The 17,353-nt window shown below is 49.6% G+C and overlaps 1 protein-coding gene across 5 annotated transcripts in view; it reads left to right on the top strand.

Annotated features, from left to right (window-relative positions):
* Positions 1 to 12,995, top strand: part of MRAS (muscle RAS oncogene homolog) — a 68,561-nt gene extending 55,566 nt beyond the window's left edge. For all 5 annotated transcript variants that reach the window (XM_043873816.1, XM_043873817.1, XM_043873818.1 and 2 more), the window contains 4 exons: positions 725 to 878; positions 2,461 to 2,560; positions 7,931 to 8,010; positions 9,644 to 12,995. In XM_043873816.1, coding sequence (XP_043729751.1) covers positions 725 to 878; positions 2,461 to 2,560; positions 7,931 to 8,010; positions 9,644 to 9,743 — 434 coding nt within the window. In that variant the 3' untranslated portion in view covers positions 9,744 to 12,995. The remainder of the gene's footprint in view (positions 1 to 724; positions 879 to 2,460; positions 2,561 to 7,930; positions 8,011 to 9,643) is intronic.
* Positions 12,996 to 17,353: the final 4,358 nt, after the last annotated feature.

Raw genomic sequence — 17,353 nt, forward strand, 5'->3', positions numbered from 1 at the left:
AAGAGAGACTCCCCCCAGCTGTGGCTGTGACCTCTGAAACAATCAGGGAGAACCTTTATCTCTGGAGAATAGGCTTATGGGGTGGCAGATGGGGAAGGTGAGGGGAAGAGCCTCAGTTCCCAGATCCCAGGAGGCCTGCAGCAGCCTCATCCTTGGTGGCAAAGGCCCTGGCTCTAAGGGGGCTGCCCCATCCCCTGGTCCTGCCTGGCGTCTGTGCACACAGGGCCGGGGACCCTTCCTGACCTGGGAAGGCCTCTTCGGGCTTCCCACAGGCTTGTCCAGGGCCTCTCGTTCCAAGGGGCTGCCAAGTAGAGGCACTGTGTCCATTTTACAAATGAAGAAACAAGGACTCAGAGAGTCAGGTGACCTCCCCAAGACTCAGCTTGTAAGGGCTGCTGAGGGCTCCAGGCCCGGGTCTGGGGACTCCGGAGGAATTCTGCCACAGAGGTGATCAGTGACTTCATGAGGCTTTTTCTTCAGACAAAGAATTAAGGCCCGGGGAGCACCATGGGGTAGAATCGGTGGGTCCACAAGTGAGTCAGTCAGAGCCTCACATTGAAGTGCCTGAGGCCCCGCTGGATCCTAATAGCACAGCCCGGGGCCTCGTGGAGACAGCTCCATGAAGCCACCCTGGGCGGGGCACAGCTGTAGCCTGGGGGTCTGCAGGCCCCAGGGGCTCCCAGATGGATGGTGCCAGCCCCTGAGTGGCCTCCTCCTACTGCAGTTCTGGACACGGCCGGGCAGGAGGAGTTCAGCGCCATGCGGGAGCAATACATGCGCACAGGGGATGGCTTCCTCATCGTCTTCTCGGTCACGGACAAGGCCAGCTTCGAGCACGTGGACCGCTTCCACCAGCTCATCCTTCGCGTCAAGGACAGGTGAGGGTCGGGACACCCCAGGCCTGGCTCAGGGTGGGCTCTGTCTGTCTATCTCAGATCTTTAGGTGAAAGCCGAGATTCAAGGAGCAGAACTGAATTCAGCCCTTGGTTCCTCCAACTCCCACCAGCTCCCACCCTAGTCCTTTCCACATGGCAGAGGGATCGACATGCATCCACAGCCTCAAGGGGTTGGCTCCCTCCCATCCTGCCTAAACTGTCGCCACTCATGACTCAAGGAATCATAAGTAACATCTGTTTTTCAGCTCAAATTTAACCAAATTTTATTACAGCTAAAGAAAAGGTGAATTTTCTCTCCAGTGTACATTGTAATTGGTTAAATCACATTTGACTGTGAGATTTATAAGGCCCTAATTAAAGGCTTGGGCTTAACAGGTGGATCAATGGTGAAGAATCCACCTGCCAATGCAGGAGATACAGGTTCAATCCCTGGATCAGGAAGATCCCCTGGAGGAGGAAGTGGCAACCCACTCCAGTAGTCTTGCCTGGGAAATCTCATGGACAGGGGAGCCTAGCAGGCTACAGTCCATGGGGTTGCAAAAGAGTCAGACAGGACTTAGCAACTAAACAGTAGCAACAGTTAAAGGCTCAAGTTTCCCTTAGCATAACGTGGAGTAGTTAAATAATTTGAAATTGTTGTAAGTCCAACTGGTCTTTTCAGTTAATCAGCTCTTAAAGAGGTTAGTATAAAAACAAAAGGATAAACTAATAGGAGTTTTGAACAAATCTCAGTAAATTTGAAAAGTCCAGTTAACACCTATCTTAAAGGCAAAGTGTTAGTAACTTTTCAAGATAAAGGTATACATGCTTACAAACATGTACACATACATACACATAAAGTTCTAAGAGATAAATGTGGGTTAAACCCTTGACTATAGGAATCTCTAAAGAGAAAACACAAATGACACAAATGTGGGAAGATATTCAACTTTCTTGCTAATCAAAGAAGTGCAAGAAAGCAGGATAAAGTACTGTTTTTCACCCATCAATTACAACTTCTTAATGAAAATCCTCACTGCTGACAAAGATGCTGTGAGACGGGCATTTCATTGACTTCGGGACAGGAGTGTGGCCACATGTGTCCTTCAGAAATTTTCAGGCAGACACGCCTCCAGATCCCTTCCTGACTCTCCTGGGAGCCATCCTGATTTTGTAGCTGCCACTGTTGAGGGGCAGCCGTGTGCCCACCCCTGGCCCTGGTGCTCTTCACGAGTCATTGCTGATGGCCACAGCATGATGGCCTGCATGGGCGTGTGTCACGGTGACTGGGAGATGAGAGGAAGTGGGCCCGGGAACCCAGCCACTGGCCCAGACAGTGTAAAGCCACAGGGTTCCCAGGAGAGTTCCCACCCGCCTTGCAACAGGTATGAGGCTTCAAACCAAGGCAGCCAGCAGCCCGCAGGCCCCTCTTCCATCCCTGGAGATGTGGAAGGGAAGACTCTGAAGTCAGCCTCAGGCCATGGGGGGTGCTGTGTGCTGTGTCAGGCCTGGCGCGAGGGCACCCCGCCTTCACCAGGGGCACCTTCACCAGGGAAAGCTCACGAGCTGTTCCTTTTTTCTCCAGGGAGTCATTCCCCATGATCCTCGTGGCCAACAAGGTCGATCTGATGCATTTGAGGAAAATCACCAGGGAGCAAGGGAAAGAAATGGCGACCAAACACAATGTAGGTGGTGTGTGTGTGTGTGTGTGTGTGTGTGTGTGTGTGTGTGTTGGAGTGTGACATCAGGGGATGTCAGTGTCACCTCACTCCTGCAGACCTCCTAGGTCATGGGCTGGATTCCATAGACATGGGGCATGTGCAGTGTGGGATATTTTGTGAAAGAAGATGCCAACCTAGAGAGGAAGCATGTCCTTGTCCGTCAGTAGAGGCCCTGCTCTGGGGAGGGCCCTGGCCCTGGCCCTGACGCGGCAGGTTCATCACTGGGCCGTGCAAAGAGTTGGCTTCTGTCTCTGAGCCAGCACCTGACTGCTCAGAACCATCGGATCAGTCACCTTCTCTGAGCGCTGCTCGTGCCAGGCGTTGTGTTGGGGGAGCATCTACTCCCAGCCACCACACAGGGAGGTAGGCACTACTGTCTTCATCTTGGAAGTGATCAAACCCAGGTTGGCCCAGCCCACAGTGCATGTCAGCAGACATCTTTAAGTTTTTTGTTTTTGTTTTTTCTATTCATTGTGATGCCCCTTTACCCACTGGATGGTGGGGTCACTGGGCTTCTTCCCACCTCTCCCCTGCATTGGCCAAGCCATGCCCTGGCCTCACTAGTCAGTTTTGTAGACATCCACCTAGCCTCCCAGGAAGTCTACAGGATTATCGCTTCCCTCTGCCCGGTGGGCCTAGCTCTGTGAGTAGAGGAAAGGGTTCACTGTGGGTTAGTTTTGCTTATCTCTGCCTTCTGTGTTTATTCACATATTCATTCAACCATCCTGTGTCCTGGGAAACAAAACTCTATGCTCCAGGTGCTTACTCCTAGTGACAGAAGACAGTCAATAAACAAAGCAGGGAATTCCCTCGTGGTCCAGTGGCTAAGACTCCAAGCTCCCAATGCAGGGGGCCTGGGTTCCATCCCTGGTTAGGGAACTAGATCCCACATGCTGCAACTAAGATCCAGCCAATGCAGCCAAATAAATAAATGATTTTTTAAAAACCCAGCTTTTAAAAAAATAAGTAAACCAGGTAAATTAGAGTGTGCCCAAAGGTAACATGCTCTGGGGGAAGGTAAATTAGGGATAGAGGGAGGGAATGTGGAGTGGGGGGCACACTTTTGCAAAAAGGTGATCAGGGAGAGCCTTGTTAGAAGGTGCTTGTCAGCCAGGACTGGCTGGAGATGAGGGAGCAGGCCCTCTGGATATCTGGGGAAAGAATGTTCCAGCAGAGGAATAATCCAGCAGTCCAAAGACCCTGTTGTGGGAGTTCAAGGAACAGCAGGGAGGTGAAAGGAGGCCAGAGCAGAAGGAATGGAAGGGGTGAGTAACAGGAGGCAAGGTCAGAGCAAGTGGGGTGCAGTGGGTTAAGGCCTTAAGGGCTTTTACTCAGAGTGAGGGGGAAACCACTGGGGTTCTGAGTGAGGAGTGACATGGCCTGACTCCTGGCTGAACAAGGGGATTCCAAAAAACCATCTACTTCTATTTCCCTGACTACACTAAAACCTTTGACTGTGTGAATCACAACAATCTGTGGAAAATTCTTAAAGAGATGGGAAATCCAGACCACCTTACCTGGCTCCTGACAAACCTGTATGCAGGTCAAGAAGCAACAGTTAGAACCAGACATGGAACTCTAGATTTCCAGGTGAAATATCAATAACTTCAGATATGCAGATGACACAACCCTAATGGCAGAAAGTGAAGAGGAACTGAAGAGCCTCTTGATGAGGGTGAAAGAGGAGAGTAAAAAGCTGGCTTAAAACAACATTCAAAACACAAAGATCATGTCATCCGGTCCCATCACTTCATGGCAAATAGATGGGGAAACAGTGGAAACAGTGACAGATTTTCTTCTCTTGGGCTCCAAAATCACTGTGGACAGTGACTGCAGCCACGAAATTAAAAGACACTCCTTGGAAGGAAAGCTATGGCAAACCTAGACAATATATTAAAAAGCAGAGATCACTTTGCCAACAAAGTTCTGTATAGTCAAAGTTATGGCTTTTCCAGTAGTCATGTATGAATGTAAGAATTGCACCATGAAGAAGGCTGAGTGCCAAAGAATTGATGCTTTTGAATTGTGGTGCTGGAGAAGACTCTTGAGAGTCCCTTGGACAGCAAGATCAAACCAACCAATCCTAAAGGAAATCAACCTTGAATATTCATTGGAAGGACTGATGCCAAAACTGAACTTCCAATACTCTGGCCACCTGATGTGAAGAGCCAACTCATTTGAAAAGACCCTGATGCTGGGAAAGATTGAAGGCAGAAGTCAAAGGGGGTGATAGAGGATGAGATGGTTGAATGGCATCAATGACCCAATGGACATGAGTTTGAGCAAACTCTAGGAGATAGTGAAGGACAAGGAGGCCTGGTGTGCTGCAGTTCATGGGAGTGGCAAAGAGTTGGACATGACTTAGCAGCTGAACAACAACAAATACCTAGACAGTATATTAGCTGTCTAATATACTGTATTACAGTATATACAGTATATAACCTGACCTTGTTAGCTCTTGTCCTAATTTTAGAGCTCATAAGGCAAGTTCCTCTAAATCATTATGTTGTACACCTGAAATTAGTGTTATATGTCGATTATACCTCAATTTTATGTGTACATGTATAATTATATGTTTATATACATGGAAAAAGAAAAAAATGCCTTGAAACCCAAGGGAAAAAAAGTTATGAAACCCCTATAGGTAGGGCAAGAGTCCTGGGATTGAGGCTGGGGACACTTCAGTGCCATGCATGCGGGGAGATGAGCGGATGTGTGAGTACCAGAGTGAGGTCTTGAGAGCTAAGAAAAGGACATGCCTCAAAGAAGAGGAAGTGATCGACCAAGACAGATGTGCTCAGAAGTCTCCAGGTGAGCACTGAACTGACCGGTGGGTTTAGAATTAGATTCAGACCTCAGAAAGCACCTCTCTACCAGCCAACATCCTGAACAGAGAGAGGCCAGGAGCTATCCCATCCCATAGACTCAGGCTCCACACAGTGAGCTGATGCTGAGGGCTTTCACAGACCCCTTCTGGGTGGGTGGGTAAGGATGGGGGGAAGTGGGCAGTGCAGGGGTAGCAGCAGCCCCATTCTTCAGGTAACAGAGACTGAGACACAGGGGGCTGGTGAGGTGTACCCCACCTACCCCCACTGGAACCCAGGTCTCCAGTGCCTCAGCTTATGTTGCTTTTACAGCAAATGCTGCAACCTCATTTATCATTAGACCACATGACCTTGTTGTTAGCTCTTGTCCTAATTTTAGAGCTCATAAGGCAAGTTCCTCTTGAGCTGACCAAGGCAGGTCACCCCCACTCAATGCAAGAAGGTGGCATTTCCTGGCCCTTCAGTGGAGCCAAACAGTATTACCATTTGTTGCACGATTTCACAAGTTTAAGTCTTGTTACTACGAACTCTTAGAATTCCAAGAACCCAGGTAATGCACATCAGTGTTTCTGCAGAGGCCGAACCCCCCAGAAAAAATGTGGCAGTGTCTGGGGGCCAGGGATATTACAGCTGGTGTGCTTGTGAAGGGGTGGGCAGGCAGCAGAGGTCTGGCCCTAGGAACCTGGGACATGCGAGCTGGCAGGATAACAGGAATCTAAGAGGCTCTGGGTAGGTCCCTGGCCCCTGGATGTCCACAAGGAAGAACACTGTTCTGCCCTCAAAAGATCAAATAGGACTCCAGCTCCCGGGACCTATTGGGGTGCCTATCATGCTTAGAAGAGGCTCTGGAGTGGACCTCAGCACCCCTACCTGTCCGCGTCAGGCCAGGCAGGAAGTGGAATGTGTTCCTGGTCCAGATTTTGAGTCTCCGCTGGCTGCTGTGTGGCCTTGGGCAAATACATCACCACTCTGAGCTCAGTCTCCCCAGCTACAAAATGGAGATAGCTGATTTGCTTACCTCAGTGGGTTAACGTGAGGATTAGCGAGGTTGGGGACATTGAGACCTGGGAGACCAAACAGCCTACAGTCACCTCAGTGAGGAGCCTACAACCTAATAGCCTTCAGGAAGGCCGTTTCCTCTCAGGGTTATCAGAGGCTCAAATATTTGTTGAATGGAAGTTTGGAAATTTCGAAGGTCTGAGCCCTGGCCTTTGTGCTCTGCTCTTTGTGTCTGGATCAGTAGAGCAAGGCCCCTGCTCAAAGCCACAGCAATGTGTGAACATCTGATTTCCTGTGATGATCGTTGGTGGGAAGGTACTTTTTGATGTGTTCTGGGCAATCATTTACAACCTGCTCCTCCTCTAAGATGATGACTTACCCTATCCCCAGGTTTAACCTTTCAGTCATTTTTATTTTCTTCGCTGTGTTTTTTTCCAATAGTGAAATGTCTTAATTTTGTAATCAGGAAAAAGTTGCAAAAAATACCAGAATTCTTCAGTCTAATCACGATTGGCTTGCCTGCATCTCATCTAGGGAGGCCAGTGCGTGCTGTCCAGAGCCCACACTGTCTCCACTTGTTAGGAAAGTGGGGGTGTGCCTCCTGCTTTTATGGGGTCCCTATGAAAGGAGGAGTCTCTGTCCTGACTTCATGGAGGCTTTGTTTGCCCACGGCTTGAGGTAGACATGGCCCTATGAAGTCCCTTCAACCACGTCTCCCAGTTAACTGCCACCCTCTAGCCGGATGCAGACATGAGCCTTCTGTAAACATACTGAGCTCTGGGCTCCCAGACGCACACCAAGAGAGAGCTGGGCCAGGCAGGCTGCCGGAGACCAGAAGGGATGCACAGACCACCAGGGTGCAGAGTCCTGCCCAGGGCCATCCCCTTTCCCACCCACATCCCCTCAGGAGGACCCGGGAAAAGGGGCAGGATCCCCCAGGGCACAGAAAGAGACCTCAGGGAGGAAAGTGAATAGAATCAGAACATACGTCAGTTTGATAAATGAAACAGTCTTTAGTCTTCAAGTGTATAAAAAGGTCTTTTTCATTCTATTTTTAGGGGGCTCTGAAATATCTCTGTGAACCAAGAACAAAGAGAGAGTCAGAAAAGCCATCAGGAAAACTTTCCAACTTTAAAGAGTGAGAAACCATAGATGACTAATGAGGACTTACTGTACAGCACAGGGAACTCTACTCAATGCCCTGTCATGACCTAAATGGGGAGGAAACCCAAAAAAGAGGGGCTGTGTGTAAATGTATAGCTGGTTCACTGTGCTGGGCAGCAGAAACTAACATCGTAAAGTGAGTATATGCCAATAAAAATTAAGTAAAAAATAAAATCCACACAGCTTCTAAATAAAGCAATAATAAGTAAACAGAGAGTGAGAAGCCACCCAAGGCTTGAGGTTGTAGGTGCCAGGGGGCTCTGCAGGGTTCCTCGGGGACTGAGAATTTTGCATTTTTTAGGGCAAGGGGCTTTGTGTATCTCAGTGACTCCGCTTTGCCTTCCAGATTCCGTACATAGAAACCAGTGCCAAGGACCCACCTCTCAACGTCGACAAAGCCTTCCACGACCTGGTTAGAGTCATTAGGTGAGTGAGGCTCGCCACCCGGAAGCCGGGCCTCTGCAGCAGGATGGGCGCAGGGAGGGCTGGAAGAACTCGGGGGCACCTTGTCCAGGCCCAGGCCGGGCTCTTCTGGGCCTTGTTCTGGGTTTCTTATGCCTCTGTCCATCGATCTCTGTCCTCCCACCCACCTGTGCCTTCCCCTACTCCCCGTGGATGGAGCCACAAGCACCAGCGCAGCCTCCTCCCTGGATCTCCTCCATCCTGCAGCTCAGGATCCCCTTGGGCAGCACCTCCATCCTGTACCCCCCCCAATCCCAGGCTCTCCCGACACCAAAGCTGCCAACTCCGTAAAAAGTAGGCCCTCCCCTCTTCCCTGATGTCAGAGCACCCCTTGACATTTTAGCTAAACGACCAGCATCCGATTCTTAGGCTGCAGTCACAGAGGCTTTGCACATGTGTCTCCTCACCAGTCCCCACACACTGGCGGTCTGGGAGGATTGTCAGAAACCCCAGCCATGGTCTCTTGTACACTCTTTTGCATAGTTAGGTGTAAAGCTTCATCATCTCATGCTTAGATGACAGAGACAGCCCCCTGGCTGGTCTCATCATCCTCTATCTTTCCTGTTCCCCAAATCCTCAACCTACAGAAACACCTAATCAGTGGTTTGCAGACAACGTGCATTTAGCCCGTTGTCTTATGCTGAGGACCTCTAGGACTGTCATATAGTTGTGGAATCACATGCAGGCGGTAACCATGTGCTTCCTGACCTGCCATCTCTCAGCCCCCCACCCCCAGTGCGTGCACACATTCACACTCATGCATACACACCCAAAAACCTCCTTTTCTGATTATTCCCCAGAGTGGACTGTGGTTGGCAGCCTTCACTTTATGCTTTAGCTGGCAGTCCTGCACTCGTGAAATTATTTTCTCATGGGTGTTTTCCTGGTGTTAAGAGATGCTACCACACCAGGAGGGTGTGGACCTCCTAGTTATGGACCTAGTTAGTTATGGACCTCCTAGTTCCAAGGGCAGGTTTTAGATATAGGAAAAATGAACAGGACTTCCTGGTGGTCCAGTGGTTAATACTTCACCTTCCAATGCAGGGAGCAAGGGTTTGATTCCTGGTCAGGGAGCTAAGATTCCCACATGTCTCTTGGCCAAAAAACCCAAACATAAGCCAGAAACAATATTGTAACAAATTCAGTAAAGAATTTTCAAATGGTCCACATTAAAAAAAATCTTTAAAAAAATAAAATATGAAACACAGACATAGAAGCCACCACTGTATGACATGTAACTGTATGACTTATAGCCTGATGTTATATGTGATGGAAATAAATGCAGCCATAGCGTGTTATCAGGAATGGCAGGTTCATCCAGTAGGATGGCAGGTTTTGCTCTGCCTTCCCTCCCTTCCCACTTTCCCTGCCTTAGAGATGCTTTCCAGGCCAGGCCTTCATCCTCCAGTGTCCAGGACCAGGATGTTCCCTCCCTGTCCCCCTTCCCCCACCCCTCCCCATCCCCTAACTGCTCCCCATCCAGAACCAGAGCTGACCACCCAGTCACAGACCCAGGAGCAAGGGAGAAGAGGCAGGGAGAAGCAAAGCCGTTTGTAACATTGTAACATTGCCATTCTGTCCTTCCTTCTCTCAAAAGGCAACAGATTCCGGAAAAAAGCCAAAAGAAGAAGAAGAAAACCAAATGGCGGGGAGACCGGGCCACGGGCACCCACAAACTGCAGTGCGTGATATTGTGATGGCCCGAGGCCCTGGGCACAGTGACCGGGAACTGGCCAGCCCTCAGGACCCCTCCACTGCCTAACTGCATCGAAGACCATTCTAACCATGACCCTTGGCCCGAGGACTTGGCACAGAAAGGGAGAGAGGGAGGGTGGGTAGGGAGGAGGTAGGGTCTGGCTTTTCTGGAGGGGCACGGGTGGCCCGGAGTCTCACCAGAAACGAGGAGGCAGCGGTGAGCAAAGCAGCCTCCGAGCCCCTGTGTTGATACAATCCGGTCCTTCCCTCTCTCATGGCTGTTGTTTCTCTGAACTCCACAGTGTGGGTTTGATGTGGAAGTGTTTCTCCACGTACAAAAACAAGCCATGATCAAGCTCCCCCCATCCCCACCCCCAGTCCACAGTGTCTGAGCCTGGGTGTCTTTTGTAGGTTTTTAAATTATTTTAGGGATTATTATTTTATTAAAGGGGTCTGTACCCACTGCCTGGTGAAGTTTCAAGTCTTCAGCAGACCTCTCCGATAACATGTCTGGAATATTGTGGGTTTTTTTTCAAACTGAATTTTCCCAGCCGTGCCAAAACTCAACTCATTATGAAAGTAGAGTGACTGAGACTGGGAAGTTCACAGGGACACTGGCTGGAGGTTCAGGAGAAACAGACCCCACTCACAGCCTGTAAACTGGAGAGAAGAGAGATGTGTTTACCCAGAAGGCTTTACTGTGGTTCAGGATACAGACATTATGAAACAAAATTTTATTTTGCTGAGGAGAGAGGCTGGCACATCGGTTTTTAAAGGGCTTCGCCTTAACCTGGAGATGTATAAACTAAGCAAACTGACTGGCATTGTGAAAGTGTTCATTTCTTTTCCGACTGTTGTGGGTTAAGTTCTGTGTCCTTCGCAGCATCTGTGAGAGAGCGTTCTCCCATCTCCTGCGCTATCTGGTGCCTCTGATACAAACACACTGAGCAGGTGTGAATGGTCTCCACGTTGAAGTCGGCTAACATGGACACCATCTGGAAAATTCTGGTTTGTGCTAAGTCTTCACCAAAAATGATCCAATACTGTTCTTACTAAAATAGCACCAAGACCTGAAGCCATTTTCCCTTTGAGTCAACTGACTCACGTCTTCAGTCCAATAAATGAGCAAAAACCCCTTGAAGTATTTGCAAACTTAGTATTACAGGTTGCCCTTCTGACACAAACTTTTATTAACCTCTTGGATCTTTACTATAATTGGAAGAGAAAGAAAGGTGGGGGTGATGACATGGCTCTCCTACACCTGTTTCTACACGGGGCCAGCCCCCAGCTCCTTGACAATGCCCACCTGCCTCTCAGGTGCTGCTGGTATGAGCCAGACGGGGTGAGGTGGGGTGGGGCAGGGTGGAGGGGCAGCAGGAACCACAGTACACCCCAGAGAGAAAGTAGGAAGACGAGGCAGTCGGCTAGTGACCGTATTTTCTGTTACAAATCAGGCCACCAAGCAAAGTAGAACATCCTTAGCAGGTGGCCTGGCCACCACTTGGAGAAAGAAACTCCGGAGCAAGTGAGCACCCCGCTGGACGTGGAGACACCTGGATTCTTTAGTTGTGAAAATATGCTATGTTCCTAACTCAACGAGGTCACCAGCAATGTGGGGGAAGGGGTGGGGGCACAGCCAAAGAGTGACTCTGCTGCCGAACGAAATAGTTTGTTGGAGAATTAGCCTTCATCATTTGTCTAAATGACCCTTTTTTTCTGAATCGAAAAGGAAGGATAACAAAGAACATTCAGCTCAGGCATTCAGATCTTCCCAAGACCTTGTAACGTTAGTGGGCCTTCTAAACACTGACAGGACAAGGCCGTTTCCAACTGCCATGCTCCTCTGGGCCACATCCCAGCTGCCCAGGTACAGCTCGGTGGCGGCTGTAAGTGGAGATGAGGAAGAGGCAAGACAGAGGGAAGAAGGAAGGATGGAGATGTGGTGATGGAGAGTGGTGGAGTGGGCCAGGAAGCCTTGCCCACAGGGCAGCATCCGCTGTGAAACGTTCCCAGGCATGGACCACCACCAGCACCCTTATCCACTGTGGAGCCTGCAGTTCCCCGATGGCACTGGGGAGTCTTGTTGGAAGCAGACCAGTTGACTTAGAATGAAGCCCTTAGCTCTGAATGTAACCAGACAAGGGGATTCCAGCTGCTTCCGGGCCCTCCCCCAATTAAGGCAGTGCCATCTACCCCAGCCCCCAGCCCCATCTTCCAGGGCATCTCTCCTGCACTCAGCACATAGCCCACAATGCTGAAGGAAGAAACTGGGTAAACGATGGCCTTCAGCAGCCTCCCTGTTGAGTTAATAGTCCGCCTTCATTTCCCATGACCTCATTTCCCCCACAGCTGCGATGGGTAAATAACACTTTTGAAAGATGGTTCTCTGCATTTTAGAGAACTGTGGGCTCTTGGGGCAGTGGCGGCTTCCACCTAGGCCTGAGTTAGAGTGTACCCAGGGGTACCCCCAGCACATGGGCACCTGGCAGGGTCAGTTTGGAAAACCAGTAGCCATGCTCCTCCCTGAGTGCAGAGCCCAAGGAGACCTGCGTCTTTGGTGACACTCTGGTGTTCCTACTGGCTTTCCATTTGAACTGTGCTACCGTCATGCCCCTGGAGCACACCATTCCTGAAATCCCCTCACCCCCAGCCTTTGTCACTGTGCGCTCACAGATTTCCTTCTGACATCCTGCCCTTCCCCCCCACTCAGAGGGCTCCTTTTCTCCCCTCGGAGGGCAAGCAATCCGCCATCCTCCCCACGCCCACGCCTGGGGTGATGGCCACTGACTTCCCCTCACAGGGTACTCTGCCTCACAGGGGACACCAGGTGGCTTCAGTCAGGACTTTGTGCGCCCCACCCCACCCCCATCTTCTTGTGGAGAGTGCCTGTGAGCCTCGTGTGGCCTGGCTCCCGTTCCCAGGAGACAAGACCCACTAACACATGGCCGCTCGGACCTCAGAGGCCCCTCAGACGGGTTACAGTCAATCCAGAGCCAGAGACAGGTCCCCTCCCTTTTCCACCCCCATTGGAGTAGGGATTCCACGTCGGGTTTACTTAGAATGAAAGACACTTGAATTGCTGAGCGCCCATGAGCACCCAGCTTCTATCACACCGTGTTAGCCATTGTCTACGCTGGTGGCCGTTGTCCGTGAAACGAGTGATGCCTGAAGATCTCGATGATGCTTGAGCCTTTTGTGTAACTTTTATTAAGTCTTTGTGTATCCCAACTCATTAATAAAGAAAAGCAGAGGAACTCTTGTCTGTCTGATTTCCTCTTACTCAAATATACCTAAAGTTTTGACGAGAACATTTTATGTGATCAGTGTCTGGCCCAAAATGACACCCTCTTGCAGAGCAAATCTAACGCGAGAAGGAGACCACAGGTGGCTATGAGCGGTGTCCCTGTCCTGCATGGAGCCAGAGGATGAAGGCAGGTGAGCACTTATTTAGAGACACAGCCTCCTGATGTCCAACAGCCCTGCATTCGGGCTCTGCCTCTGACTTTTATACCTTTGAGTGAGTTACCTGCTTCAATCTTTAGCTTCCCCGCCTATGAATGGGACAATGATGTGCACTTCCTAAGTAGACAAAAGCTAAAGCTAAGTGTGGACATCCATAGTACAGATCCTAGAAATGATGCTCTTTATAAAGGACACCAAGTGGATTGTCTGACGTTGCTTTTCATGGAAACTGCCCCCTGCCCCCAACTGTCTTTTGTATAAAGTGATTTCTCTTTTGATTGAAACTGTTGGGTACTTGGCAAAAAACTTTGGGTCTTTTTCCCCAGGGTGTAGAGATCAAATCCCTTCCTGGGTACTCTTTGGGTGATGACAGTTGAAGCAGGTTAACTTGGGGGCTAGAGGAAGCTTCTCATCCCCTCTGGGCTGGGGGCAGAGAAGACTGTCGACTAGAATGCGGAGGGGTGGTGTGGCTGCCTGCCTATTCATTCCTTCCACACAGATTTATTGGACTCCACCCATGACAGGCATTGGGCTGGGTACTGGGTATATGGTGCTGAGCAGGGCGAAGGATGTTCTGATAGTTCTCCTTTAGTCCTGTCCTCAATCAAAATCAGGACAAAATTCTTAACTCTGATTGTTGTGATTAAGAATCTGCCTTGCAATGCAGGGCACATGGGTTTGATCCCTGATCACGGAACCAAAACCCCACATGCCTTGGAACAACTAAACCTGCACACCACAACTGCAGAGCCTGAATTCCCCAAACTAGAGAATCCATGTGCCACAACAAAAGATCCTGTGTCCCTCAACTAAGACCTGACGCAGCCAAATAAATATTTTAAAATAAGTAAATCCAGGCTATAAAAAAAATCTGCATTTCAACAAGATCCCCAGGTAATTCGTATGTGCAGTAAAATCTGAGTATCACTGCCCTACAAAGGACATCAACTCAGCATCTGAATGAAATCCAGCCTGGATGCATTGTGCCTTGGGACCCAGCTCAGCCAGTCCACCCAAGAGAAGTCTCATCTGCTTTCAACTCAACAATTAGAGTTGGCTCCTTTGCCTATAACAGCCACGAGATTCTGCCTGGCCAGGCAGCAAACTCAGAAGTGTTCCCACAGCCAGCAAGTAGTTTCCTTACTTATGGGAAGTTTTTACACGAAGGCAAATTGGATCCCAGGTTGCTTCTCAAACACTCACTCTTCTGAACATGTAGACAGCCACATTCAATGTACAGAGCTCTGAATCCAACCTGAGAACACACAAAAGCTCAGTGTTCTTGGAGCTTTCTCTAAAAGTGGGTGTTCTGTACCAGCTGGAGGTACTCTCACCCCCCAGGACTCTCACTTTGCAGAGTTCCACCATCATGCTTGGGGTTTCCCTGGTGGCTTAGCTGGTAAAGCGCCCAGGAGACACAAGAGGCAAAGTTTTGATCCCTGGGTGGGGAAGATCCTCTGGAGAAGGAAGATCTTCAGTATTCTTGCCTGAAAAATTCCATGGACAGAGGAGCCTAGCAGGGTCCATGGAGTCCTAGCCTAGCCTAACAGTCCCTGGGGTCATAAAGAGTTGGATATGAATGAGGGTGCATGAATGTTCATGCACGTGCACACACACACACACACACACACACACACACATTGTGGCAAACAATGCATTATCATGCTAATGTGAAATTTTAAACATAAGAAAGCTGAGTTCTACCAGCCAAGAACTGAGGGATGCTTTCAGTAGAACATACATCCTGGTGATGATAAGGGAAACCATTAACTCTGACTCAAATCAGCTTCCTGTTCAATCATGGGACACGTACCTGGACTGATAAACAGAGGTAAAATAATCGGGTAAGTGGCTCTCAAAGTTTGGTCCCCAGACCAGCAGCTTCAGCATCACCTGGAAACTTATTAGAAATGCAAGTCACCCAGGCCCATATCAGACCTACTGAGTCAGAAATTGTGACTTGAGGCCCAGCCTTGAGTGCTTTCCTACCACATGGACGTAATGGCAGCTTGTTTGGTTCTAATCTGCAGGACAGCAGCCTGCTTTCTGGGGGAAGTTGCCCAGATCCTTCTCTCCTTCCTGTGTCTAATGAATAAGGATCCCTTAAGGGACCCTAGGGACCACCAGGAACCCTAGTACGGGGGTTATTAGACTTGGCTCTGTGGGGTGACGGGTAGGGTGGCTGACCCCCTCTTGACCCTTCCTCAAAATCATATGTAGGGGCTTCTCGAGTGGCTCAGTGGTAAAGAATCCTCCTGCCAATGCAGGGGACATGGGTTCAATCCCTCACCTGGAAAGATCCCACATACTGCCAGGCAACTAAGCCCAGCATCACAACTACTGAAGCCTGCATGCCCTAGAGCTGGTGCTCCACAAGAGAAACCACTGCTGTGAGAAGCCCACACACCACAGCTAGGGTGTAGCCCCTATTTGCTGCAACTAGAGAAAAGCCCAAGCAGCAATGAAGACTCGGCACAGCCAAAAATAAACAAATAATAAACATTTTTCAAAAATCTCATGCAAAATTGTGTGTACATGTGCATTCTTCTGGGGAGACGGTCATGGATTCCCTCCCCGCTTCCTCAGCGAAAACGTGAACCAGCCCCTTGAACCTCCTTTTCTGACTGCAGGGCCTTCTGCTAGTTTCAAGGCCACCGAGAGTAGGGAGAGGAAATGAACGGAGCAAAGGTCCATCTTTTCTTCTGAGCAGCTCTGACAACATTCTTCACACACCCCTGCATCGCCCCCGCAACATCCTGAGATGAGGGTGGCCTCCCTTCTTCTCCCCATCCCCCAAGTGACTAAGTGTGTGACCCATACATGACTCATCCAGCTCCTCCCATTGGGGTTAACACCACCTGCCGCTCAGGCCCCAACCTCCTGGGCAGAATTGGTAAAGTGGAGAGGAAACTTAGGATGCCATGATGGCATGAGATCACTTGGCAACCCTCCCCAGGTGGAAACCAGGTTCGGAGAAGAGATGTAAGGCATATAGCTAAGGTTCCTGACATGTCATCATCTCGAATTCATAACTGGTGGTTTGCAAAGGATTGTATATTAGTATTAGAATCATTTCCAGAGTTTGGGGAAAAAACCTTGTTGCCCAGGCCACACCCCCGGAGAATCAGGTGCAGTTGGCCTGGGTAAGAGCCCAGGTATGAAGAGTTTTTAAAGCTCCCCAGAGGATTCAGTTGATGGCCAGGGTTGAGACCACCAGATGGGTTCCATTTTTATGCTAATTATATATATGTATATATATATATATTTTAATTTGGAGGCATACTTTTTTTTTTTTTTTTGGCTGTGTGCAGGCTTTCTCTAGTTGTGGCCAGTGAGGGCTACTCTCTAGTTGCATTTTGTGGGCTTCTCTTTGCAGGGGCTTCTCCTGTGGCAGAGCACAGGCTCTATATCATGGGCTCAGTAGTTGTTGCACATGGGCTTAGATGCCCCATGGCATGTGGAATCTTCTTGGACCAGGGAAGGAACTCATGTCCTCTGCATTGTCAGGTGGATTCTTAACCACTGCACCACCAGGGAGCATTATGCTGATTCCTTGAACCATATAGTTTCCCAGTGAAAATTGGTTACTAAAAGAAGCAAGTGGGTCGAGGAGCCCAACCTTTTGTAAACTAACACTTGACTATGATGATTCTCTCTTCACTCAAGCTGGTCTCTCAGAGCCTGGCTTAACTTGTTGACCAGTCTGTCCAATCTAAAATGATGTACATGTATGACCCCAGATCCAGGGCCAGTCCTGGTGCTACAATGTTAATGCCAAATGACTATTAAATGGATTAATAATGATTATAGATATCAGCAGGGGCTTCCATGCCTTCAAACCTAAGTCAGACAGACCTGTGCTGCCCTCCTCTGTCCCTGGTCCCCAGCATATAGCAGCCCCAGGGCAGCTGCAGACTCAGTTTCTGAGGCTCCACAGCTGCCTTCCTCTGAAGTTCAGCCTCTGCCTCAGTTTCTACAAAGGGAGTCCACACTCAGTAGCCACCCCTGAGCTGTGCTGAGGACTTGGGGTCCCCAGGATGGCCCCTCGGCTGTCAAGGCCTCTCAGTTGGCCTTCACCCCACACCTTGCCCAGTTGCCATCCCACCCACGCCTCCTCTGACAGCAACCTCCCCCAACAACTAGTCAGCTA

This window comes from Cervus elaphus, chromosome 19 (genome assembly GCF_910594005.1).
Source record: "Cervus elaphus chromosome 19, mCerEla1.1, whole genome shotgun sequence".
Lineage (NCBI taxonomy): Eukaryota > Metazoa > Chordata > Mammalia > Artiodactyla > Cervidae > Cervus > Cervus elaphus.